Raw genomic sequence first — 27,801 nt, 5'->3', positions numbered from 1 at the left:
ATCCCCAATGTACTTTGAATTACTTTGAGCAGCATAAAGAATAGTTTAACTAAGTTGCATAAAAAATGTATTTATTTGCAACCTACAATGTTTTCTTCTTGCTCTATATTTATGTATCAGAAGAATTAGAATAATTCAACTTATATTATAATGTATGAACGTCATTGTGCTTCGTCTTGATTTCCTTCACCCTACAAACAACATACAAGTGTATTTTGTTTATAACCTTGTATCATAAAGTTGTATCATAGAGTAGCTCTGAAATCCCAAAAGTTGCGGAACAGTGTAAAAATATTGATTTCTACAATACCTAATCAATGTCAATCATTCAACAACAAACATCATCATTTATGCATAATTTCGTTGCACTCATGTAGAATATTATAGAGATTCCTTAAATATTCTTTTACTACTACTTGGAACTAATTTACAATCAACAAACTTTTTCAATCAGAAAAAAAACTGGAGTAAATGAAAAGGAACAAAAACCTACATTAAAATAATGTAAGTTAAAGTTCAAAGCATAAATTTATGTGTACCCAGTCTTAAAACCTCATCGTGTTCATGGATGTTCAATTCAAAGAAAACCCTAAAATAAGACGAAAAATGGAACAAAAACCAGTTATGTTACTACAATGAAACCGCACTATTTCATAATCTACAATGCTTATACATAATGATTCACAAACGGATTTCATCCGAGTTAGATTTTCCTTTTATATATATATATATATATATATATATATATATATATATATATATATATATATATATTGACGCGAGTGTCGCGTGTGTGTTTGTTTTCATGTGTGCATCTGGTATATGTGGTATGTAGACTGCCATGCACATGAATGTTTATTGTATGTAGATGTTAAACATAGTTTTAAATTATAATAATCTAGACTTAGTGTTAGGCTAACTATTTAAAGAGCTTAACATTATATGTACACGTTAAAATTAATATTGTAGCTGTAATTGTCCAAAATTATTTTCTTATTATCTTTGTTTTTTTTTTCATTTTAAGATAGAATTAGTCTTTTCTGCACTGCATTACCTATCCATAGACCTTGCAGGCACGGAACTTTCTACAAGGTCATGCCTGTCGAGTGGCGAACTTACTGGAGCATAGTCAACAGAATAACGCTCGGTATATGTCGGAGTAGCTTCGCCCTGTTGCCTAAATTGCTGCTCGTCTGAGTTCTCGCTATAAAAACTTTGTGTTGCCTCGACGTTTTGAAGAGCAACCGATTGACTGGATGCATTTAGATCGTGCGCTGATGAATAATAACTTTGACTGGCTTCACTTTCTGCTTGTGGATCATAGTAACTCGGTGAAATTTCATGACTGTAACTTGGAGTTGCTTCTTCCTGATTGAAGTAGCTACCGGAAGCTTCTGATGTCACATCCACAGGATTACTCTCGTAGTAACTAGGCGTTGCTTCTTCCTCTGAATTGGACTCTATTTGAGAGTGTGATTGTTTGCATATGCTTTGATAGTAGCTCTCTGTTACTTCCTGATTATGCCTGTAGTAACTTGTTGGCTCATTTCTTTCGTTTGAGCTGCCTGTAACGTAACTTTGAGAACCTGTTTCTTCTATGTTTGCGATAGATATTGGCACTTCGTGAGAAGTCGATACATTTTGCTCGATTATGATTTGATCTTCATAACTGGATGTAGGTACTGCATCAACATGTGCAGAGCTTGAATCTGGATTCAAATTATATGAGGAGGTTGGAATTTCTGGAACCCCATTATTATGAATGCTAGAGTGCTCTGACTGTACAGATGTGTCTGGTATTACACTTGATGATGCAATGTTTAACTCTTCACAAGGAGGAATTTCATAGGAAGATGTACTAATTGCACTCTCTTGATCCTGATCTCGTTCTTGATTTTCTGGCGTTTCAGGCACGTAAGAAGAGCTTGCAGTTTCATCCTCATTAAGTCCAGAGTTGTTTGTCGACATTGAGGATGTGCCAATCCCATCAACAACGATATCGTTTGATTGTGATGGTATATTACCTTCTTGACTTATTTCTTCTGTGTCAGTTTCCAAATTTTCTGTACAATTTTCCAGTTTTTCAACCTCATAACTTTGGGTTGGAAAATTTCGATCATCTGTGGACTGATTCATTGATTCTCTTTCTTTATTAATTTCAATCATTTCATTAAACGACTGCGTTGGAGCATTTGTGTTTATTTCATGTAGAATCTCATAAGACTGCGATGCTTCATTTGATTTTGAATCCTTGTAAGATTGAGTTGGAGGATCTTCTATTAGAGTATTGTTATCTACTTCCATAGCTTCGTATGTAAGTGATTCTGTAGCTTCTCGACTATTTTCAGATTTTACAGACTGACTAGGAACTTCTGGAACGTCAACTGGATCAGATACAAGTTGCTCATACGACTGAGAGGGAGCCCCTTGACTTGCCTCAATTTTATCATCTTCAAAAATCATTTTGCACTCTTTAGTAGAAATACAATTCGAATCACTTTTTTGTAAAGAATCGGAAATCTGACAAGAACTTGTCCTTTCTTCTTTTACTTCAACAGATTTCTGGCCTTCTGTAACAACCATTTTTAAACCACATTTCTCTGTCAATGGAATTATTGACTGAAACTCGCAAGATAAATCTTCATTTGATGTTAAAGTTTCTTCTTCGTATACTACTGTAGATTCAGTAACGGCTAATGCTTTTTCTTCATTATGATCAATAACACCAAATTCCTGAATTTCATGTGAAGATTGTATTTCTTTAGGCAATTCTATTGAAGCTGTGCAAATTTCTGCACTTAAATTACTTTCTTTATTCAGAATTTCCATATCGATTTCATTTGAGCATTGTATGCTTCCAGTTAACACAGTTTCTTCAGACGTCTCAATAGTCAGAGCAATATTGTGTTGAGATGAAACACTATCATCTTGTGTATCATTAGGAATCATTCGCGGTATCTTTAAACTTTCTTTTTGGATGGAAGAACAAGTAGATTCATTTAAAGTAGTCTCATTGTTTTCCTGCAATGAACACATAGCACAATGTAGATATTGATGATTTAAAAAAAAAACGTACATATTTTAATTGAATTAGAACATTCTAAAAGATTAAAAATAAAAACAAATATGATTTTCATACCTGTAATGAATCATTGCCTGTGAGATCTTGTATGAGTTCCTCAGAAGTTTTAGTAACAAAGCTCCTTAAGTTATCTTCTGTGACAACAGAAGCATTTGTAGAATCAAATCCATTATTGGCATTAAAATTATCGTCAATTAGTGGCATAGATGGTGTGATTTGCATTCGTTTATTACCCAAATCATTGCCAGGTATAGAAGTAGAATAAGATTCATTAGATACTAATTTAGATTCTGTTTGTGAATCTTTCTTTCTTTCTTCAGAAGTGTTTAAATTTTTTTTAATTGACCCAGCGTTGTCAGCTATTGATAATGGTACTTTTAAACTTGAGGGAATCACAGTTGTAGAAGAAACTGGTATTAGTTCTGCCTGCGAAGATAAGCTACTTGGAACTTCTAAGGGCGTCATTATGGGTTGGTTTAATGTTAAGGAAGTTTCAAGTACTGAAGGTGAAGATATAGGTTCTATAGGTGGTATTATTGTCGACTGCAATATTGTTTGATTTATTAAGCTTGTTTGAGTAAAACTAGTCATCGTAGTTGTTCCTATAGTTTCAACTATGCCACCGTCACTTTGAAAATCTGTATTAGCCAAAGCAGCTGCTAAGATATCTTGATTTGTTGACTGTGAAATATCAGAAGATGGCACCGTTTCTGTTACTACAGCTGGTGTTTGCACTGGCAAAGTTGTTGGTTGAAAATTAGATAATGAGCTGTTATCAATTTGTAAAACAATATTATCCATATTTCCTGATTCTCCCAATGAACTCGAATCAATATAAATAGTTCTACTTCCATCAATTGTTGATGAACCATCTAGGGATACTAATGCATTATTGTCCAATGGAATAATATGTCCTTGGCCTTGTTCATCAACAGTAAACAAAACAATAGACTGAGTACCATCGCTATTCTCTGTTGGCATTGCCATTATTTGAGCTTGTGAAGGCATTTTTGAAACATTAATCTTTTCATTTTCACTAACTGTAACAGTTTGAGTACTGGGCACTGTTGTTTGCTCAGTTATTTCTTTTTTTGGTTCTTTTTCATGGTTAAATGGATCCAAAGATGGAATAGTTATTGATAGTGAGGCATTTGAATTCGATGACAAGGATGTTGTTGCAGTAGAAGCACTAGAAATTTTCTTTTGTAAAGTTTTTGGTACTATTTTTGCAGATTTCATTACTGGGATACATCCAACATGCTTTTCTTGCTCTATCTTTGAATTCAGAAGCAAAATTTCTTTATCAACAGGTTGCTTATGCTGTACGTTTTCTACAACTTTATCTTTAACTACTTTAGCTGGTAGTTTTATCATTCGACTGATGGTTTTCGGACTGCCAACTTTTTGTTCAGGATTTAAAGATACCACTTTACATTTCTGCTGCACTCCAGATGATGGTAGTATTGCAGCAGCTGTTGCTTGTTTATGAATAGTTTGCTTAATGCCTTTTTGTGTAGATGTCCCAGTTTTTATATCTGAATTTTGTGATACTAATCTATTAGAACTATGTGTTTGCGTTAAAGAAATTGGAACTTTGGAATTTTTTTGAGTTTCAATTAACTGTACTTTACGTTGAAGAGTTGAACACTGAGACTTACTTCCTTTTATATTTTTAGCAGCAAGAGCTTTGACTTGTGACCCAGTTATCGGCGTTAGAACAGTTCCTTTGGAAACAATTCCTTGCGAATTTAGAATTGTCTTTCCAGAAAATGTTTGAGATATTGGATTTAAAATATGCTTAGATGTACTAGTGCTTTGTGGGAAACCTTTAGCAACAAGTGTTTTTGATGAAATAAAGGTTTTTCCTCCAATAGTCGAAGCACTTATAGGTGTAAATATACCTTCTTTTGTAATTATACCCTGGGGCACATTACTGAGTGCTGTTGACTTTGTTATTGTTCCAGGTATTTGGGTCAAAACACTTTTTGATGCTAATAATTGTTGTTGACTTACAATTTTCTGTCCAGTTAATTTTGTACTAGTTGAAGAATTACTAAATTCTCCACTTTTAGATGTCAATACAGTTTTTAAACCACCTAAACTTTGTGGATTAGCTGAAGTGTGCATTTGCTGACCTTGCTTACTTGGAACGATTCTCTGTATCTTTCTATTTGTTAATGCTTTTGAAATAGAGTTTAAAGGAAGAACTTTTTGACCACTTTGACCAGATGAAGGAGATGTAAGAATTACAACCTTACTTCCTTGTTGAACAATTTGAGCATTCCCAGAACCCTTACTTGTAGGAGTCACTGTTTTCTGATGCATGCTATATGTTTGCTGATGGCCTGATGTTTGAACAATCACATATTTTCCTGGGGTTTTTTGGTTATCTAATGTTGTTTTTTTTAAAGCTTGTGAATTTACCTTGTAACCTCCTTTATATGTTGCTGAAGTAAGAGGTGGTTCGACATTTTTAATGCTAGTAATCGTTGGTTTGGCTTTGTTTTTACTTTTTAAAATTGCAGGTGTACCGCTCTTCTTTTTTAAATTAATGTCATTTAATTCCACAGGTGATTGAAATGACTGATTAGCACCGACTATTTGCTTTGTTGGTGTCATTATTGTTGTTGATAATGAGCTTGTGATTGGAGTCGTTGACAAAACAGATGATATTACAACAGGCATTTGCTCAATACTTTCCGGTGTCAAGACATCTTCACTTAAAACAAAAGGCATGGAATCAATATCTAGTTCCATATCGACCAAACTCTGTGAACTTTGTTGTATAAATTTTTCACTGGATGGTACTTTAAGAAGTGTTTGTGGTACATCAGTTATTGTTTCATTACTTGTATCATCTGCTGATAAACGATCTTCTGCTTTGAATGTCTTTGAAATTTTTTTTGTTACAAGGCTCTGACTACTACTCAAAGATGATTTACTTTTATTATTTGATATCACTGCCTCCATTTTCATCACTTTTGTATTAGAAGAACTTTTCAAGTCACTTAACTTCATGCTATTACCTTCTAATTTATGTTTTCTAAACTTCGCAGTGTGTTTTTCCGTTAATTTTGTCTTTAGTATCATAGGTTCTTTTAGGGCGACATTTTGAATGATTCTTGGTTTTTCTCGTTTTTTCACTGGTACAGCAACATTAATTTCTGACATGGGTACAGGTGATGCTGTTGAGTTAAGTGGTTCCATAGTTTTTTTAGCTGATAAACTTTCAGGTGCTATCAGGGAACTACTTTTTTCAATATTCAATAGATCATTTGAAAACTGGATAGCGCTTTTATCATTTTTTAATGGAAAATCTTGATTAGAATTTACTTCCATTCCTTCATTATCTGCTACAACAACTTTAATACTACCAAAGTTATCTGGGAGTATTGTAGGATAATTGGTAACAACGGGTTCTTGCATTACCGTTTTAGAATCTGTATCTAATTTAATTTCATCAGTTATGCTACTTGAATCAAATGTACTTATTTCTGATAAGCTAAGTTCATCATTTTTAATTGCTTTTACTGGATGCTCTATTTCTTCAGTTTTTAATGTCAAATCCTTAACGTTTGTAATTACTGCAGATGAGCATTTATCTGCCTGGGCACTTTTAGATACATTTTCTGAACTTTCAATTTTTTCAGAAAGTGTTTCAGAAAGTGGAGTTTCACTTAAAGTTTCACCATAATTTTTTCTTAAATTTTCTGAGTTTGGATTTGATTTATTTACTGAATCAAATGAATGTATACTGAAACTATTGTCACTTGAATCAATTAAAGAAAGTTCAAATTTTTTGATTTGCGACTTTTTTGGTGGTAGCAATTCAACATCATTATTTAACTGTTCTTCAATTTTATTATCTTCTATGATTTTTGACTGCTCCTTTAAGTGATTGTAGTTACCTATAAAAAAAAATTTAATTTATCATTTTCATTAACATTACATAAATTTTGGTTATTTAGTACTATATTATTTTTACTTGATTTTAAAGCAACTTTTGTTTCCAAAATACTTTCCGCACCAGTTGCAAATTCTTTAATTTCTGAATGATGTTTCTTTATACTTTCTAAACTTTCAGATTCAATCATAGTTTTGTCATTACTAGAGTTTGAAGGTGAGTTCAAGCCTTCAATGCTATCATCTACTGACCCATCAGAGTTATTTTTAGAGTCTCCTGTCCTTTTTATTTTTGTGTTTATTTTTTCTGGTTTATCGTCACTTTTTGACAAACTATCAGTTTGAAATGATCTATGTTCAAAACTTTGTAAATAAAGTGACGATTGATATTTTGTACTTGATTTTCGAATTCTACCACTAGAAGAATGATCTGAATCTGATTCAGATGTTTTTTGATCAAATTCATCTACATCCATTTTTTCTATTTTTGAATATTCATTATCAAATGCAACTTCTTCAGAACTTGTAAAATTTTTTTTCGGGCGCTCACGTCTTTTTTGAGTACAGAAGTTTAAATTATTTTCATTTTGACGGTTGCTTAAACTATTTTGTGACAAGTCTTGTGAAACAGATTTGATATTTGAGGTTTTTTCAATACTGGCATCATCTCTGTTTTCAAAAATAAAATCATCTGGAGAAATAGATTTCTTTCTTATGTCAGCTGTTGAAATATCAGATATCATTTCATGATCTTTTGTTGAACAAGTTTCAGACTCTGCAACATTATAAGTTAATAAATAAGTATAGTGCACAAGAAATTTACTGAAGATATCAGATGCATTAAGATTGCTAATGTCAAAATAATAAGAACATTTATGATTGTATATTTAAGGGAAGTGTATAAAATTTTGTATTTATTCAAATATTGGTTGAATTATTTTATTCTACCTAGATTGGTTAAATATAGCTTAAGAGGCGGTCGGAGGCCCGCCCCCCCCCCCTCTTTTTGCATTTTGTAATTCCAAAGTTAAAAAAAAAAGTCCAATTGACTTTTGCTTTTGGTAGAATGATTCGTTTAACACCGTGCCGGTACCAAGTTGGTTTTTAACTAAAAGGTTTATTTAAAAAATTTTATAATCAATAAAAAACAGTGTTTTTACCTCTGACCGCCCCTTAGGATAACTGATACTTAATAATTAGACTTTTATAACAGATACCAAAAACAAACAATTTAAAGTATTAATGATATATTTAACTCTTGAATCCATGAATTTAATTGTTGAATTAACGTTTCCAAAATTTATTATTATAATTGACAATAAAAGCATACAAGCGAAAATTGCATAAATGCACAATTCAAGAATAAAATGGTAAAAAATAATCGATCAACTATGTTTATCCAAAAATTTATCATTTGTCAAAATTGTGAAAACCAAAATAAATTTGGTATTTTAATACAAATAATTTTAATTTATACACACACACTCACACGCGCGCGCGTGCTCACACACACTGTTAAAAGCCTATTGCAGAATTACAACACAAAATTCAAAAAGATACTATTCTAGGGATAGTATATTTACTATTACTGTTTTGTACAGAAAACACTGCGCCATGGGTAATAAAATTACTCCTCTAATGCAAATAATTACTAATTTAATGCAGGTACTTTCTTTACTAAGATTTTTATTTCATTTTTCTAAGTTTTATGGGTAATTCTACAATAAGATTTTCAGTACATCTATAAACAAGAAAATATTATTTAATTTTACTTTTTTTCTTCTTACCTCTCATTTTACTTCTAAGAGTTATTTCACCTTCAGTATTGCTTTGTTCATTAGCTGCATCAATATCCTCACATTGAAAATCTGGTTTATTATCAACTTTTTCACTGTTTTCCTCTGCTTGGACATATTTATTTTCATCTTCTTTATGGTCTTCAAAAATTTCTACAATCTCTACTTGAGTTTCACAAATTTCTATACAATTATTAAATTTTTCATCTACTTTTATTTTGTCTTCATTATTTTCTTCAGTTTCCTTATTTTCGCTATCTTTAATACACAGCATTTCTTCATCTAAATCAGCTGTGCAGCTTTCTTTTGTTTCTTTTGTTACATTTAATTTATTATTTTCATCATTTTTCATATCTTGTTCTGCATCATTTTTTAAAGCTTGGCTCATCTCGAACTCTTTTATAATTTCTTTTTTAATAGACATATTTTTATTACCTAGTCCACGAGTCATCTTCCTCACAGACGATATACTTGGTTCAGGAACGTCATCTTCATCGAAATCAAAGCAGGATAATCGAGAATTTTTGTCATCATTTTCTGCTGGAAATTTTCCAACAGGAAACTTTAGAACTTGAAAACTATCACTATTTCTTTTAGGTGATAATGCTGTGTCAAGTTTTTTCATATCATTTTCATCACTTATCACTTTTGCAGGACTTTTAGAGACATCTTTAAGTGTAGAAAGCTTTGCATAACCATCTGTTTCTTGCAGTAATTTGTTTGATTCATGTAAAAGATCACTGTTGTCACTATTATCTTTACTAGAATCGTCTTTAAAAGTATTTGTTTTTTCTACACTCTCTATACTTGACTGATCTTTGATCAGTAGGTCCATAGAATTCATGTCAACTGATTTCCTGAGATCTGATGATTCGTCTTCATCCGATTCTACATTCCAATCAGCAAGTAACTTTTCTCGTAGTTCAGGATCCGACTTCTTCTTTTTACTTGGTTTTTCAATTTGTTTAAAATGCTTTCTTTTGAGAGATTCAACCTTAGTTTCACTTTTACTCTTACTAGGCACTGTTTTTTTAACATATTTTCTTTTTGAAAAATCTGAAATTATTTGCCTCGACTTTGAATGTACATTGGTTTTTACTTTTGGTTTGTTTGTGGCTGCAGTTTCGTTATTTAACCTATGACTTTTTAAATGACAAATTATTACGTTCACACGAGTAGCGGAGAATCCACATATCTGACAGGGGAATATATTCCCTGAAGAACTGGTAGAAGGTGCTGATGGGTTATGTTTAGGTTGTTGTCTTATACGAATTTCATGGTCATTTTCTTGCAAAAATCTAGGATGAGTGACCTTCGTCCTGATATCATTGTGAATTTGTTTCATTGAATCATCACGAGTGCGTTTTCTTTTTGAAATTTTCTTATCCCCGAATAAACCAGATATATCGGGTTTTTGCTCTGGGTTGAATTTTTCACTTGATAAAATATTTGGATTCCCATCAGTCAACATTTCAGCTGTTTTAACATCTTGGGGAAATTTGTCCATATAATTTGAGCCATCTTTGCTTTTAGCTCTAAACTTATCTGAATAAAAATATATTGAATTGTTAATTATAAATACAGAATCGAAAATATATCATTCAAAAACAATTATACTTTGTTAATCAAAATTAAAAGAATGATTAATTTTTGCTTACCTAAACCTTTCTTTATAAAATCATCTTTCTGGGTACAATTATACTTATAAATCTGCTGATAATTTTTGACAAATTGACTAAAAAATGTGAAATAAAAAAATCAATTGATGCTTAATATAGATTATTAATGATGATTTTGTGATTACTTACAAATACTCTTCCTGAAAAAATTTAACAGCTGCTATGAGTGGTTTATTCTTGAAGTCCAATTGAACATCCTCCGGTAGTTTTTCAAAACCAACAACTTGGCCTGGCCACCACGATGATCCCAACTTTACCCAGACAACATCACCATCCAAATAATGAATCTCAGTTTGCTCACACATGTTGACTAGGTATATAAGGATTATTACACTGCAGCTTTTGTTGGCTTAACCTGCAAATTATGAAAATCGATATGAGGTGCGATATGTGGAGAAAATAAAAAATTGTTAGAAAAAGGTGTTAAGCTGACGTTTGGGGAAAAAGACATGCAGAACAGCCGACTTAATAGTCAAGCCAGTTAATTAAATTGTATGTGCAGTTTGATATCGGATTAAAATCCGTTGGCGCTGAATCCTCGTCAAATCAAGCAAAATAAATACTTATGGAGGAATGGGACTTGCTAGAAGCCTTAACTTTATTCATGTATATGCATACTGTGGGTATAAAGTGGTTCAATAACAGAGCCTAGGACCAGTAGAAATTTAACAGCTAGGTAAGCAATGAAAAAATATCATTTTGCGTGTGACGACTTAGCTAAGAAGAAAAGAAGGAAAAATAAACGCACACAAGGCACAATAAGTATAAGTACGCGCTACGCGTTATCGTCTCGTCGACATGTCGACGTTGCTCCTATCCTATTGAAGTCTCAATACTATAAGCTCCTCTCTCCCTACTCCCTCGAATTTCTTTACCTTATTGCACATACTTACGTGTCTATACAAAGCTACTCACTGCATGTCTGCATCTCTATAATAATTGTGGGTGTATCTCGTATGTGTGAGGGCGCGCGTGCGCGTATATACATATATACATATATATATATATATATATATATATGTATGTGTGTGTGTGTGTGTGTGTGTGTGAGCGCGCGCGCGTGGTGTGTAAGTCATGTATATACATATACATCATACATGGCCAGCTCTACCTGTATGCCTGTATCGAATAACTAACCAGTGTGCTTCTATATATTAGCGCTTATATCTTATTACTTATATTCCTATGCACCTATACAACAAATTCGGGCGAATTGCGACCAAGTGACTCCGCTGACCCCTTTCCGACAATCTGACTTTCAGGTTTCCTGACGAGACCGTGTCTGATGCTACATCGCAATAAACCGAAGCACAACCTGCGCAACGCACAGCATGTTCTTGCTCTTTTCTATATAAATATAATACTTTGCCGTTGTTGCTGCCGCTGCCGTCACCAGACACCAATGACCGACGACCAGCCTAAGCGACTTGGATATGGCCAATTGACAGATCGGCCACACAGGCCATAATGGCAGCACTTGTGACTTGTAACAAGTTGCTCGGCGGACTAAAGCTAACTGCATAAAATGATAAATAGATATGGAAGCACAGTAGATATATGTATATCAACTTATACAAGCGTTCTGTACACAAACGCAAACTACCATTGGAATAAAATTTATATTATGGACTCTAAGCCATTTACTCAATAAACTTTACTTGAACTGTATATAGTAGTAGTGTAGTGTGTATGTGTGAGAGTATGTGTGTGTGTTCAAGACGGGATTGTAATAGACACATCAGTTACACTTATCAGCTACTGAGCCCGCACGCAGCTAGCACAATCACGTAAAGAAGAAACAAAAGAAATGCTAGTTTACTTTCGCTATGTATCGCAAGTCGAATGCAAGCAGTAAGTTATAAGCTCAAACGAAATGATAAAGATGAGGATAAGGATGTCTCGGCATACGTCTGAATGTAGACAAGTTGAGCTAATAAGCACTTAATCCTACTCACCTATTCTTAGTTTTGTAACAACTTATAACCGTTCGCTCTATTCATGACCTATCATTCAGGCCTTTTTCCTTTGCAACCATATTACTTTGCTCTTTGCCCCTTCATAATTATAGATACAAACTACGAAGAACTTTGGCCGCCAGTATAGTGCGCAATAGGCATGAGACAACTAACGTATAGAAGGCAGACCAGCCGCCGTATTTCGTTGTGGCTGCGTCCACAATTGAGCGTATACGTTAGGGTTTACGTAGAACATAACGCTTTGGGCAGTACTGTCAATCCACTGTAACAGACTGCAGTTGAAACGAAGGAACACACCTGCTCAAAATTTAACCTATAAAAATGTTTAAATTTGAATTGTATGGTAATAAATTGTAAAATTCTTTTTTCAAATAAAATTATAAAATTTTGTAAGAGAATATATTATAATAAATTAGTTTCTGATTAAAAAAGGTCTACCACTGTCTCAAAAAAGGAAGAATCTCAGAATTTCAGTTTGAAGCTATTAATCGCTTACTTATACAATGAAGAACATAATCATACAATCATTGCCTATGCTATTTAACTAATTATAATAATAAAATTTTCATTTGGAAATGTGCGTTATTTTTTATTCTCCTTTCCTTTTTTGAGACAGTGGTAGACCTTTTTTTTTAATCGGGCACTAATTTATTATATAATACATTCTCTTACAAAATTTTATAATTTTATTTGAAAAAAGAATTATACAATTTATTGCCATACAATTCAAATTTAAACATTTTTATAGGTTAAATTTTGAGCAGGTGTGTTCCTTCGTTTCAACTGCAGTCTGCTTCTGCTACAGTGGATTGGCAGTACTGCCCAAACGTTAATGTTCTACGTAAACCCTAACGTATACGCTCAATTGTGGACGCAGCCTGTAGCTCGTGGCGTGGTGTGTTTCTGACAATCGATGCAACACGAACTCTGACGGTCATTATTAGGTCATGATGATAAGATTCGTGCGCGAAAACCAAAAAAGCCTCGCGATGAACTGCATATGACGGATATAGAAGTTTAAAAATAAATAATTTAAAATAATTTGAAATGATTTAAAAATTTACTATAAAATAAATCAAATGAAACAAAACTTTGTTTTTACTTATTTTTCTATCTCTTTCCAAATCTCTAAATTAAAAATTGAACAATTCTTTATATAAAAATTTTCATGTATACTAAAGCTAAGATAGATGTCATGTGATAAATAAATGACCTCCGGTCATTTTGCAGCGACATTATTCGCCTTGGTAAGGGCACACACCAGCGCCAAGCACTTACGTAAATCAAATGAGGTGGCGAAAATTGGAACATAAATAATTAGGATGAAATGCATTGCTCTTATGGGAAGCCTTACCAAGGCGAATAGGTTCCGAATGAAAAAATTCATTAGCACGATAAGGCAACTAAAGTATAGTACATTCACGTAAGTACTAAGTTTGCGTACGATTTTTTTGGGATTCGAACATTTTGTATAGCAGCGTACGGAAATATACGTAAAAGTACATACCCTAGTGGAAATAAAAAATGTAATAAAGTGTAATAAAATATAAGAAAATGTAACAAATCGTACCATTTTGTACGTTTTTGTTGGATCTCGAACCTTTTTTACGTTTTATTACAGTTTGTTACATTTTGTTACGTTTTATTGCAATTTATTACAAACCCATTGATCCAGGATTTCATGGGGGTCTCTTCTTTGAAACGACAAATGTAACAATACGTAAAAAAGTATAACAAAATGTAAAAAATTGCCTGTAAGCGTAATATTATATAAGAAAATGGCGACTTTTTTATTTTCTTACTTCTGCTTACATCCTTTGACTTTTTCTCTTACAATTACTTACATGCATTGTTACATTTTATTATAAAATTAATAATTAAAAAAATATATTGACTATATTATAGGCGGTAAAATAACATATGTAAAAAAATGTAATAAAATGTAATAAAATGTAAAAAAAAGTTAACAAATCTGAAAATGTAAGAAAGTGTACAAAAACGTATGAGAAAAAGGTCCGAAATCCAACAAAAAGGTACAGTTTCTTACATTTTCTTACATTTTTTTACGTTTTATTACAATTTATTACATTTTTTTCCGCTAGGGTACGCGGACATATGCGAACGTACACGAACGTAACAATAAAATAAATATTTAAAGCCCAAACATCTTCAACATACACTTGAACGACTCAATCTTCATCTCTAGCTGCTATAATTAACTTAATTCGTAGTATAACCTGATTGGTCTTATATGCCAATTACTAAAAAAATAGCCTTTATTGCGCCCGGGTAATGTATTACTTGACCAACCGAACATTATTTTTTTCCGGCATTAATGGACAGTGGAGCCCGAAATCTTGCATTAAAGAAAAAATTACCGAAAATGACTGTCCCTAGGTAAATTAAAATTAAGACTACCGCCTGTCGGGCAGGACATCGTTCTGCGAGGAACGGAACACCGGAACAACGGAAGCCTTTCTACAATGCGTTCCACTCCGTCTGTTCTGAAGCCTGTCTACAATGCGTTCTTTCCGCTGTTCTGTCATTCCGTTCCCCTGGGAACAGAATGCTGTTGTACCGATAGGAATATCAATGGAGTTTCCTATCTAGATAATTTGCAATTCATCTTCTAGACTTTCTTCTGCAGGAATATAAACAATAACAACAAGAAAACATACATTTGATAAGTTTGATAAATTTTTTCTTTCCTACATAAATTTCTTCTGACAAAAGTATGTACATACATTAAAAATGTACAAAATGTCGTCGTCGTAGATCAATGACTATGTTGATAAAAGAGATGGACTACTCATATTGAATTGCTATCGGTACAGCAGAATTCCGTTCCTCGGAAAACGGAATGCTAGAACAGCAAAAAGAACGCATTGTAGACAGGCTCCTGTTCTGTTTTGTGCGTTCTGTTCCGTTGTTTCGTGGAACGCGCATTGCAGTTGTCCATTTACGCGTTTATATAAGTTTGGTTATTCACATGTAACATAATAAGAGTTGTAAGTAGTAGAGAAACTGTTACGATTACATGTTGTTGTTAGCGAGTCTTCGTGCCACCTAATTTGAGTCAGGTTCACTGCGCACATCTGGGGCCATCTGAAAGCTTTTCTGTTCAACATGCACTCGCTGGTTAGCGCTCGCGCTTTCCCGATCAGTCTCCTGCCGACCAACAAGTAATCAACAGCTCCGTCGCTCAAGAACTTCCTTTTGTACAAAACATCTAATAAATTCGTTTACCGACAAATCAAGTGTTCCCACTACTGAAAAAAACTAATCACGCGATTCATCTAAAATTAGAATTCAGAAGGTTAATTTTTTTAAACACTCAAACGCATTCAGAAGCACTCGGATAAATAAAGAAAACACACCTCGATAGAAATTTCAATGAAACGACGGTGCAGTGAATTTAAATTTCTATAAAGTATATATCAAAATAAAATTATACCGGCTTTAGTGTTCTTCTTTGGCGACATACACGTGTGCGATCGCCCCCTCGCAGACTATTGAATGAATTGCGTTCATTTACTCAGATTGGGAGGGAGCACGTGTGTGGAGTCCGAGAGACGCGAAGCTAGTGTTTGATATTCTAGCTTTGTTTTGACTTGCAGTGCGGTCTAACGCAGCGGGAAATGAAATTAAAATTACCAGAGAAAGCATTTAATTTTTTCTACCATTTCAGAAGAAATCAAAGAAGATGTTAGACGAAAGAGACATAGTCGACATTCACGAACAATCATGAGGTAAAGTGTTTTTCTAAAATCAGAATATAATAACAATTAACTTAAAGTCAGAAGCATAGGCCTATAATTTTTTTTAATTAGAAGAATATTGTCTTAAAATTAAAAAATAAAATAAAATCAGAAGTGAATGCTAATCAGATAAAATTGTTCATACCAAGAGTCAGAATCAGAAGGTTACACTCCACCAAGAACACCTTCGGATGCAAAAATCAGACGATAGAAGTGTATTAGGTGAAATCAGTCAAACCTTTAAAGAACTCAGACGCTCTCTTAACACTAGTGGGACTAATCCTAAACTAAAAATAAAGAGAGACTACAAATTGACAAAACAAACACCACTAAATACCTGGCTAGATAACTTATAAACAGAATTAAAAGAAAATAATGTTTTAGATGTAATTGATGATTCACTTCGAACAAACACACTTGGCACAGAACAAGAATCAGAAGATAAGAAAGATCTAGCCAGGGGCATAATAATACACACTTAGACACTTATTATCATAATGTGATCTTACAAATTGAAGACCCAAAACGAATAGTAGACTCAATCAGAGAATTCAAAAGAGCTGAATCAAATATTACCGATTCCTCTGTCAGAGCGAAACTGTATCGCCTCAATATGCACAATAAGAAATCAGACAGACGAACTTTAGAGATCAAATCTTAAGATGTTAAACAAACAGGAGTAGCAAGACAAGCAGCTACTATAACAGATAAATGTTTCCTGTGTATCAAAGTTAGTCGCAAAATTGCCTACTATCCTCTAAAAGAGTACAACACTTGGTACTGCTTTTATTGTCAAGCAGTGGTCTCTCACAAAGGATACGGCTGTCCAAGTAAGGACAATCCAAAAGGTGGGTATGTAAGATCTAATACCTTTTACAACAAAAACCCACCATACAAACAAAAAAATAACAACTTCAGAGGTAAAAATAATAGAGGTAGGGGTGGTTACAATAACAATATCAGAGGTAGGGGAAACAATGAGAGAGGTTTAATAAAAAGAAATGTCAATATGTCAATATACCAACACCAGGCAGGAATCAGAAGCAAGGAGAAAAATTCAAGGCGATGCTATCAGGTATCAATACACAAATTAATAACATAACACCTACAAAGCTTGTACTTATAGCAGACTTTGGAGCAACAGAGCATATAGTCAATACGAGTATAATTTCAAGGAACTTCAGAAAAAGTTCAGGAGAATATATCAGAAGCACAAACAAAAATAATTACGGGAACATTGTAGTAGTCGGTAAAGTTAATTCTAAAATCAACCTCAGATGAAAATAAGAAAATAATTTTAACTAATGTAATAGCTGCAAAGAATATCTCAGACGGCCTTATATCCATTAGACGTTGTGCAGATGGAGGCTTGAGTATTTACTTAAATGAGTTATTAGTATTTACTTACAAAATACTTCAAATCTATGACAAAAACATTAGCGAAGAATATCTCACTGGTGTCTATGAAAAACCAAATTGGATAATTTCATTGAATGTGCTAAGAAGCAAACAATCAGATAAACAACAAGAAATCTATGATAATTATTCATGCACGGCTAATAGAGTATCAATAGACGAGTTCTTGCAACAATCTCAGGCTGGCATCATGGATCTTAGCGATCAAATTGAATAAGAAGAGAAACCAGAGAATGATCAGCGAGTCATGTCGAGATTGGGAGGGAGAAAGAGCAAGAACAAATCAGAGAAGAAAAAAGCTTATACAGACAAACAGAAAACTGGGATACAAATCTAGATCAAGAAATTCCCTATTGATAAATCTCAGGTGAGATCTCACCTGAGATCTCATGACAAAATCTCATCTGACCAAGTGCGCGAAATAAGTAAGTTCCACAGCTGAAAAAATTCTAAGTTTGGAAGGAAAAAAATAATTTTTAAAACTTTGTTTTGTATGCGTTTCAGACGATTTCTGATCGTTCTAGATAGTTCTCAAAGGTAGCATTTAAAATTTTTTTTTGTTGAAGATTTGCAAAATCCGATTGTCCCGCAGCTGAAAAAATTCTAAGTTTGGGGGGGGGGGGAATTACACTTAAGACCGTGTTTTTTATGCGTTTTAGGCGATTTCTGATTGTTCTAGATAGTTGCTAAATAGGTAGGTTTTGAAATTCGTTTTTAGATTGATTTGCAAAATTTGACTGAGTGACTAAGTTGAAAAAATGTGTACAAATGTAAGATGACAATAAAAGGATTATAATAAGGAAATAGTTTCATTTTTAATAGTTTAATAGTTTAAATTTTAAACAACTTTTTCATTAAACTGTGTAATTTTCAAACGCATTGTGTAATTTATTAATTTAACGTACTGCATTCAAAGCAATTCTTTTTGACCTGTTGTCTCTAATGTTAATACTCAATCTTCGGACACTGTCTTTTATCATTACTGATTTTACTTCATCCTCCAAATTTTTGTAACGATCATCTGAATTGATGTAGTCTTTAACTAAACCTGTAAACAGAACAAACATTTTTATATTTAGTCTATCATACAAAATAGTATATTACGATACTGGAGGGGTTAAATTATGTACGATATTTTATGAAACTACGTGCATACACCGAGATTTAGCGAGTGCATTTTTGCACGAGCGTGACTTAAATTGAGGTTTATGCCACGGCGTGTCACAAAAGAATTTGAGGCTAAAAGAATCCTAGCCGTATAGACTAAATTGTTGCAAAAAATAAAAAATTAACTTGACTCACTTAAATATAATTCCAATTTTTTTGGTGAGCACAATTTTACAGGACTTCGACCAGCAATGGAATTTTTTACTTTCGTATTGTCTAAGCATATATTTTCAACATATCGTTTCCACAAATATTTCGCCATCTCTCTGGTAAATGTCAACAACCCTTTTTTTTACTTAATTTCCAACTACTTTTTCCAGCTTTGCATCCTAGTCCTAAATACACCTTCATATTAATAGTATAATTATTAACTGAACAACGTTGAATTAAAATATAAATTATTTAAACAAATTTATTACTTTGTTTTCAACTATGGCATAACGTTCGAAACGGTCAGGTGTCGCTGTAATATGCAAACAAATCAATTAAAATTTCATAATAGAAAAAATATTGTTTTATCTATGTATTTATTTTTTTTTACATCACGCTCTATTCACATTTGCGTAATAGCATACTTTCGGTGCGGGTAAAAAAATAGTATATTACAATACGAGTGCCTTAAGTAAGTGATTTTCGCACAAGCGCATTTAAAAAAAAAGCAATTTTTGATCACCTACGCGCAAGAGTATCGTATACTATTTTTTGACACGACTGTGCAAATCTACGTTCTTAGCAGATGAACGTGCGCGAAATTCAGACTTCGCCCACGCTGTGCATGAAATTCATAATTTGCGCACTATGAAAATCAGGCATTTCGAGTCATCTACACAGCTAGAAAAACGAATTTCGTACACAGAGTGTCAAAAAAGTACTTTTACTAACTTTTTTCTAACGCTCAGTAAACTCTATTTTTACTAAACTTTATAAGAACTGCAATAAAATAATTTGTACCTGGAGGTATGAGTAGATCATACTTCTTGTATCGTTTGTACAGTTTCGGTTTGTATCGTTGTAACAAAGGAAAGTTTTGATCTTCATCATCCACATCATCGTAATCTGAACCTACGGTAATTTATGATTAATATTTTTAAATTTGTTTACCAAGGTATAAATCTAAATATTTACAATGTTGTAGAATCTAAAAGACTATAAGTTTTAAGCACAAACTAGTATGCAAAGGCAACCACTAATTCTTTGTTTATAGAATATAAATATATAAATAGAATCAGTTTTTGTCTATATAAAGCAGAATCTATGTAAATAGAATCAGTTTTTGTCACAGTATTTAGGTATATACATATAAACGACAATATTTTATTACCATTATCATTTTCATCCTCCACTTGCACTTGTACATTCGGCTGCTGTCTTAAAGGGGACTACGATCGAGATCGATTTCTTTCCTCAGGGGTCTGCGGTCTTTCAGGGTTATCGTCAGCATCAGGACGGTTGCGGGAAACAGAGGGAGAACGGGATTGCGGATAAATTGGTGACCGCGACCTAGATTGCGACCTTGACCTAGGCTGTGAACTTGACTTAGACCTTGACCTTGACTGTGACCGCGAGCTTGACCTAGACCGTGACTGACTCCTTGACCGTGACTTAGACCGAGAACGTGACTTAGACCTGGACGGTGACTGTGACTTTGACTTAGACCGAGACTTAGACCTAGACTGTGACTTAGACCTGGACTGTGACTTAGACCTAGACCTTGAGTTAGAACGTGACTTAGACCTAGACCTTGACTTAGACCTAGACCTTGAGTTAGAACGTGGCTTAGACCTAGACCTTGACTTTGACCGTGACTTAGACTTAGTACGTGACTTAGACCTAGACCGTGACTTAGACCTTGACCGTGACTTGGACTTAGACCTCGACCGTGACTTGGACCTAGACTTTGACTTACACTTAGAACGTGACGTAGACCTTGACCGTGACTTGGACCTAGATATTGACTTTGGCCTAGAGCGTGAGTTTGACCTTGAACGTGACTTAATATTAGACTGTGACTTCGACCCAGAGAGAGACCGTGACTCAGACGACAATGAACGTGACTTTGACTTAGATTTAGTGTCAGACCATAAATTAGATTTAGGCTCAGATGCAACCCGTGTCTCAGAATCAAGGGGCTGAGAATCGAAGCACGACTCAGAATCAAGGGACTCAAAATCAACCTGTGACTCAGAGTTATCCCGCGACTCAGAATCAACCCGTAGCTTACAAGTAGACTGCGTCTTAGATGTCGACTTTGACCGTAACAAAGACCTAGATCGTGACTTAGATATTAACCGCGATTTTGACTGCGATTTTGTCCTTGACTTTGACCTAAACTTTGGCCGGGACCGTGATTTTAGTTTCGAATTAGATCGTGACTTTGACGTGCCACTTACAAGGAAAGGTACCCAACCCGAACTCACCGATTTTGATGATTTTCATATATGTTGTAGAACATAAAAAAATAAGAGACACGTATTTTCTTTTATCGGCTAATTTTCACTTTTAAGGGGTAAAAACCTCCCCTAAAGTTAACCCCCAAAAAGCGTTTTTTTTAAATATCTCGGCTTAAAATTAATATTTTTCAATGAAACAAATTGGAGGTTATTTCTTACAAAAAGAGCAAGTATTTCATGGTGATTTGAAGAGTAAGGATAGCATCCACTATTTTTTAGGGGTTGAAAACATATATTTTTTGGCATAATTTTATAATAAAAATGTTTAAACCGACTAAAAAAAATTGGAAAAAATGTTTAAACATCCTTAATAACAAAATTTAGTTGACGTCTTTCGGTGTTTTCATAAATATTACCCCTAAGGGGGTAAACCACCCCTAACACAAAATAACTGTAAATATGTAATTCAATACATAATATTTCGTAGAAAGTTTGTATATAGAGGTTTTCGAGGTCGCTGATTACAAATCTGATTACAAAATTATTTCGTAAGCCAAACGTTTTTTAGATGAATTCTCGAAGTAATGATTATTGTATCTATAGTAAAATATTTACAGTCTGGAATTCCATAATAATACTATTTGATACGATTTAATGAATTTATCAAAAAATCTAAATTTAATAATAAATATTATTCTAATTATTATTATTATTTTTCATTATCATTGCTATTATCAGTATTACTGTTATTATTGCTATTGCAATTATGCTTATTCTTCTTATTATTATTATTATTATTATATTACTATGATAATTTTTGTTATTGGTAAAAATACATAAAAGAATATTAATACTCGAACTTCATTTGCAATTAAAGAACACGTTGTTATTAAAAGGGAATTTTATATGCATTCATTAGTTTAATGAATGTTATCGTACATTCAATGATAATTCCACAGATAAATGTCTTTCACTCATAAAAGTTGTTGACAATATGTGCGAATCAGTATGTTCTTTTTTTAGATTATCACGAAACAGAGTTGGCCGAAAAAATAAAAGAAATTTTAATAGATGCAACACATGATTTCAACGATGTAGAAATGATTACTGATGACTCTTTGGATTTTCAAGAAGAGTATAAAGACCATAATGTGGAAATAATTAAAGATGAAGTGCAACATCATTTTCCTGATCCGGATATAGCACCAACAAATCAATGTACAGCAGATAATGAAGAACTAGATTTTGAATACAAAAAAAGAGCTGTACAATTTTGGAGAAGTAGCAAAACGAAGCAAAATTTAAGTCTCAAAACAGTGCAAAACAGATTCAAAAAAGTATCATCTATTAGTCAGCTACGTCGTTGGGCTCATTCAATTAATAAAGGTGGCACGTATAGAGAAAAAGTAGCACAAATTTGTCAGTATACCCTGGATAATTTTCAAGCAGCTCTCGACAGTGGTTCAATTATCCATGATGAAGATATAATTCGATGGGCCTTACAAGCTAAAAAAGAAATTGGTTTTGATGATATTAGATTCAAAGCTTTTAAACATTGGTTACTCAAATTTAAGCAAGCACACCGAATAGTTTCTAGGAAAATAAATAAGTTCATAACAAGAAAAACACTAGAAAGTAGTGCAGAACTTACGGCTAAAGCTGAAGCATTTATCGATGACGTTAAATCGTGTATACCAAGGATTGGACTCGAAAATTTGTATAATACAGATCAGAGCGGATTTCAGCTAGAAATGCATTCTGGAAGAACATTAGCAGTAGAAGGAGAAAAGCAAGTGCAATGTCTGGTACAGTCAATTTCAGCAACAACGCATAGTTATACTATACAGCCACTAATATCAGCTACTGGACAACTGTTGTCACCGCTATTTCTTATTTTAAAGGAACCAAGTGGCAAGTTTGGCCCTATTATAGAACAAAACATATTTAGACCAGAAAACGTGTACGTGGAAGCATCCAAATCTGGAAAATTAACAATAAGTAAGGGAACTAATAACAATTTTTACATTGTAATATCGTTGATCAGTTAATTAGTAAGTCGTTTAAGCAGATCACTTCAAAATCTGGTTGGAAAAAATATTTTATCCCTATGTAGGCCATCACTCAATACTATTACTTGATTCTTGGAGTGGTCATTGTGACAAAGTTATAGAAGAAACAATGCCACAAAATAAAATTATTAACATAAAAAAATTCCAACTGGAACCACAGGAAAAATACAACCACTTGATGTCTATGGATTCCGTATTTGGAAAAACTTTGTCCGAACATTTTCTGATAATGTAATGTTAATGGATCATGATATGAATTTACATGTGAGAAATAATATAATTAAACTTCAATCATTGGTTCACAACCAACTGTCTTCACCGAGATATATAGATTTGTTTAAATATTCCTGGTATAAAAGCGGTTACGTCAATGAAAAACCAGATAAATTTGATAATCCTATAGATTTCAGTTTTGGAAAGTCTTGTGCAACACATTGTGAAATAGAAGGGTGCACAAACATTGCAATTGTACGATGTGGTTGGTGCAAAAAAGCATTGTGCTTTAAACACTTTTATGAGGACTGCCATTATTGTAAAAACATCGTAAAATAATATATTTTATGCTCAATACAAAAAATGCACTATGGCAAAAGATAAAAGATTGTAGATTATTATTATACTCTAATATTATAAACAAAAATACATTATAAGTTGAATTTACAATAAAGGAATTCCAATAACATTCTGATAACTATTTCTACGGAAATTATAAAACTGCTTCACACACAGAATTTTCTTGTTTACAAATTTAGGAATTTGAGGTGGTTTGGTTAAAAAGCACAACCATTTAGCCTATTTGTTCTTTAGGGGTTTAGGGTTTAAGGCTCTTTAGTTCACATGTACAGGCTACAAAGATAACACATTTATAACAAGTTTTTATGAAAGTTAAAATTTTTTTTCGACATTTTCGTCCACCACATTGGTTCCGCCATTTTGAATTTTCAAAATCTGATATCAGATTTGCAAAGAGCGATCTCGAAAACCCTTATATACAAACCTTCTACAAAATATTATGGATTGAAGTATACTTATAGTTATTTTGTGTTAGGGGTGGTTTACCCCCTAAAGGGTAGTATCTATGAAAAAATCGAAAAACTTAATTTGTTTATTATAGATGTTTACAAATTTTTTCCAATTTTTTTAGTCGTTTAAAACTTTTTTATTATATAAAATTTTTTTTCGATATTTCCGTCCTATTGGTTCCGCCATTTTGAATTTTCAAAATCTGATAGATTTGTAATCAGCGACCTCGAAAACCTCTATATACAAACTTTATACGAAATATTATGTATTGAATTACATATTTACAGTTATTTTGTGTTAGGGGTGGTTTACCCCCTTAGGGGTAATATTTATGAAAACACCGAAAGACGTCAACTAAATTTTGTTATTAAGGATGTTTAAACATTTTTTCCAATTTTTTTTAGTCGGTTTAAACATTTTTATTATAAAATTATGCCAAAAAATATATGTTTTCAACCCCTAAAAAATAGGGGATGCTACTCTTACTCTTCAAATCACCATGAAATACTTGCTCTTTTTGTAAGAAATAACCTCCAATTTGTTTCATTGAAAAATATTAATTTTAAGCCGAGATATGTAAAAAAAACGCTTTTTGGGGGTTAACTTTAGGGGAGGTTTTTACCCCTTAAAAGTGAAAATTAGCCGATAAAAGAAAATACGTGTCTCTTATTTTTTTATGTTCTACAACATATATGAAAATCATCAAAATCGGTGAGTTCGGGTTGGGTACCTTTCCTTGTTAGTGAAAAGCTAGACTGTGACTTCACTGTAGGTTTTATTGCAGGTAGGGAAGGTGAGGAGCAGCTGATTTTAGAAAATGTATCAGTTTGAGAGGACCTCTGGCTTGACAGTTTTAATGGAAGTGAAGAAGGCCCAGATGAAATCAAATTGTTTTGAGTGGACATTGTATTGAATCCTATATTCCGTAAAACAACGCGTGGCTCGTTATCTGTTACTAACTTTGTGTAATCACCAGATGCTCTACAACCCATAATAAAAATTTTTGTATCATTTTGATATAAATATTTACATATTTTAAACTGTATTTCTAAATCATCTTTAAATATTCAATTTTGTTTGCATTGAATAGCCAAAAAGTATTATAAAAAGAAAGTCTTAAATTTTATTTACCCAAAACTAATATTTTCACACATTTCTGATAAGCGCCTTTTTTTTATTACCCCTTCATCTGTAGATTTATCACCATCATTTGCATCATCGAGACAAAGCTCTTTTCTGGTTTGTAACAAAATGCTCTTTTTGTACTTTTGAATAACATTACTGGAGTTAATAATATTTCCTTTCTTTGTCGAAAGTTTACTTGATTGCTATAAATATAATATACAGTTTATTTAAACAATCGGTTTATAGAAAATGACTACAATATTATATATAGCCTTTCATATAAAAAATTTTGTAATCTAATAGACCACGTAAAATCTACAGGACGTAAGATCATACGCATATACATATGTGTACATTTTTATTCCACACTCAACTAAAAAGTCCACTTTAAGACTGTAAAAAACGGAGCAAACGGGTATATTTTTCCTGGAAACCAGTTTTGCAGGTCAAACATAAAATTTGTGTAACAATGGCACGATTTTTCTTCGCGTATCGAACGAAAGTTACCATTTTCAGATCAGCGGACAAAAAAAATTAAGGGCGTTTTATACCCGCGAATGCGAGCGTTTTTTCGTCCTTTGCTTGGGCAGCAGTTGCTAAACAATGAAAAACGCCAGCTAAAGCGGGTACCGAGCAAATTAGCGGACGTATAGCAAGCGTTTTTAATTTTTTCACGCCCGCTGTATGTACGCGCGCGTGAGCGGCCCTACAAAAAATAATCATGCAATTACTTGAGTGATGAAGCTGTAATAAGAGTCGCGAGAGACTGGCGAGATAATCACGTAAAAATTACATGACATGGGACAATTTCTCATGTGATTATCACGTGATAAATTTATAAAAACGGTATCTACAAATTTAAAAACAAGACAATTCGCAAGTAGTAAGTAAGCCGGTATGGGGAGACATAACAAATGACGTCATCACTGGCGCATCCTTATCTTATCAATGTAAACAAGTAATAAAGATAAGGTATCATGTTTATACAAACAAGTAATTAAAATTATCTTTATTACATGTAATATAGATAATTTTAATTAATTATTTATGTAAACAAACAATACCTTAACTAAATTATTTGTTTACATTGATAAGATAAGGATACGATAGTAATGATGTCATTTGTCTCCACACACCAAGTTAGTAAATAAAAAAATCATTTCTTACAATGTATAATGGTTTTTATTATAAAAAATATTATTATTCGAATTATCATAAACAATATAAATTCAATCACACATGTGTACTCATACGTACACTTGCGCGAGCACACACACACACACACACAAAATCGTATCGTCTGCTAATGCACGAGGGACACTAGCTTCTTACACTGCGCTCTCTCTCTCTCTCTCTCTCTCTCTCTCTCTCTCTCTCTCTCTCTTACTCACACGCACACACTCTTTCTTACGCACACGCTCTCTCTCTCTCTCTCCCTCTCTCTCTTTTACGTACACGCTCTCTCTCTCTTACGCACACACTCTCACACATCACTCCTTACTCTTAATTACTAATCTAGGCACACACACACACATACACGGGTAAATATAATTAATGATAAAACTTACGCGTTCACTATACACTCACGCACATAAACACAAAATTTCACGATACGACGTCGATTGTCTCTTCTTCAGCACTCGCCTCTACCTTCACGATGATAAGCTTTCCCCTATCAGCTATGTTGTCGGGAGATGCAGTCGAGTCGAACTGACAAAATTCTTCGCCTATATCAATCTCCGTATCGACTTCATCACCCTCTGTTTCCTCCTGCTGTGACTCCGCTTCCTCCTGCTGCATCTCCGCTTCCTCCTGCTGCTCCTCTCTTTTCACAAGATCTATCATAGCAGCATCTTCATCGGCATGCACCACCTGTGTAAAGATACACATAATTAATCTATTGTGACAAACATAAGATATTCACCTTATTAACTAACTAACCTCTTGCTGCTGCATCACCTCCTCAGCAACCACCTCCGTCTCCTCTCTCTTCTCTGTTCCTACGCTGCAACACCACAGCTCTCTTCTGCTGCACGTCGTACAGCGTCACGCCCTGCACTCCGTGCAGTACGTCCACCGTGTGCGTATGGTCATCCGCTTCATCACCCGCGCACACACTTCACATACATCCCCAAGCTTAGGGATGTAGTAATTGACGGGGCCGATGGAAGGTGAACTTTTCATTATGTCCAGCGCGCGTTTGACTTCTTCGCGCTCGTCATACAGCTCAGCATACGTGTCGCGGTGCTGCTGTATGAGCCGCGACGTACGCTCCATCCGCGATTTTAGGAGAGAGCATTTCTCCTCCAACTGACGCAAAACAACACTTTTAACAGACATCCTAGTGGAACTACGACCAACTTGGAACTGACGACTGTAGTCCAAGCAGTCATCTGTAGGGCCTAGGAGGAAAAGGA

At 33.6% G+C, this 27,801-nt stretch overlaps 2 protein-coding genes and 1 long non-coding RNA gene across 16 annotated transcripts in view; 1 reads left to right on the top strand and 2 right to left on the bottom strand.

The window, feature by feature from the left end:
• Nucleotides 1-739: 739 nt before the first annotated feature.
• LOC100678765 (mucin-17) lies at nt 740-12,614 on the bottom strand. Of its 8 annotated transcripts, none has more exons than XM_031925866.2 (7): nt 12,416-12,614; nt 10,590-10,815; nt 10,440-10,516; nt 8,773-10,326; nt 7,068-7,760; nt 3,140-6,990; nt 740-3,021 (listed from the first exon to the last, which is right to left on the bottom strand). In XM_031925866.2, the coding sequence occupies exons 2-7, from the start codon at nt 10,763-10,765 to the stop codon at nt 1,051-1,053; spliced, it is 8,322 nt and encodes a 2,773-aa protein (XP_031781726.1). In that variant the 5' UTR covers nt 10,766-10,815; nt 12,416-12,614; the 3' UTR covers nt 740-1,050. The 8 variants fall into 8 exon arrangements, with proteins under 8 accessions (XP_031781726.1, XP_032457675.1, XP_031781727.1 ...); XM_032601784.1 differs by lacking the exon at nt 12,416-12,614 and adding an exon at nt 11,636-11,974; XM_031925867.2 differs by lacking the exon at nt 12,416-12,614 and adding an exon at nt 11,652-11,968.
• On the top strand, nt 12,021-12,834 carry LOC116416694. Its single transcript, XR_004227040.2, has 2 exons — nt 12,021-12,311; nt 12,529-12,834. It is a non-coding gene; the product is annotated as an uncharacterized LOC116416694 (long non-coding RNA).
• An 11,574-nt stretch (nt 12,835-24,408) lies between these two features.
• LOC116416688 overlaps nt 24,409-27,801 on the bottom strand; it is a 31,069-nt gene continuing 27,676 nt past the window's right edge. For all 7 annotated transcript variants that reach the window (XR_004227029.2, XR_004227031.2, XR_004227027.2 and 4 more), the window contains 2 exons: nt 25,391-25,587; nt 24,409-25,240 (listed from right to left, as the gene is read on the bottom strand). Coding sequence is in view for 2 of the 7 variants with exons in the window: in XM_031925889.2 (XP_031781749.1) it covers nt 24,934-25,240; nt 25,391-25,587 (504 nt within the window). In the remaining 5 variants the exon portion in view is untranslated. The remainder of the gene's footprint in view (nt 25,241-25,390; nt 25,588-27,801) is intronic.

Source organism: Nasonia vitripennis, assembly GCF_009193385.2.
Source record: "Nasonia vitripennis strain AsymCx chromosome 3 unlocalized genomic scaffold, Nvit_psr_1.1 chr3_random0005, whole genome shotgun sequence".
NCBI classification, from domain to species: domain Eukaryota; kingdom Metazoa; phylum Arthropoda; class Insecta; order Hymenoptera; family Pteromalidae; genus Nasonia; species Nasonia vitripennis.
The sequence above is the reverse complement of the archived record's forward strand: the minus strand, read 5'-3'. Positions and strand labels throughout refer to the sequence as shown.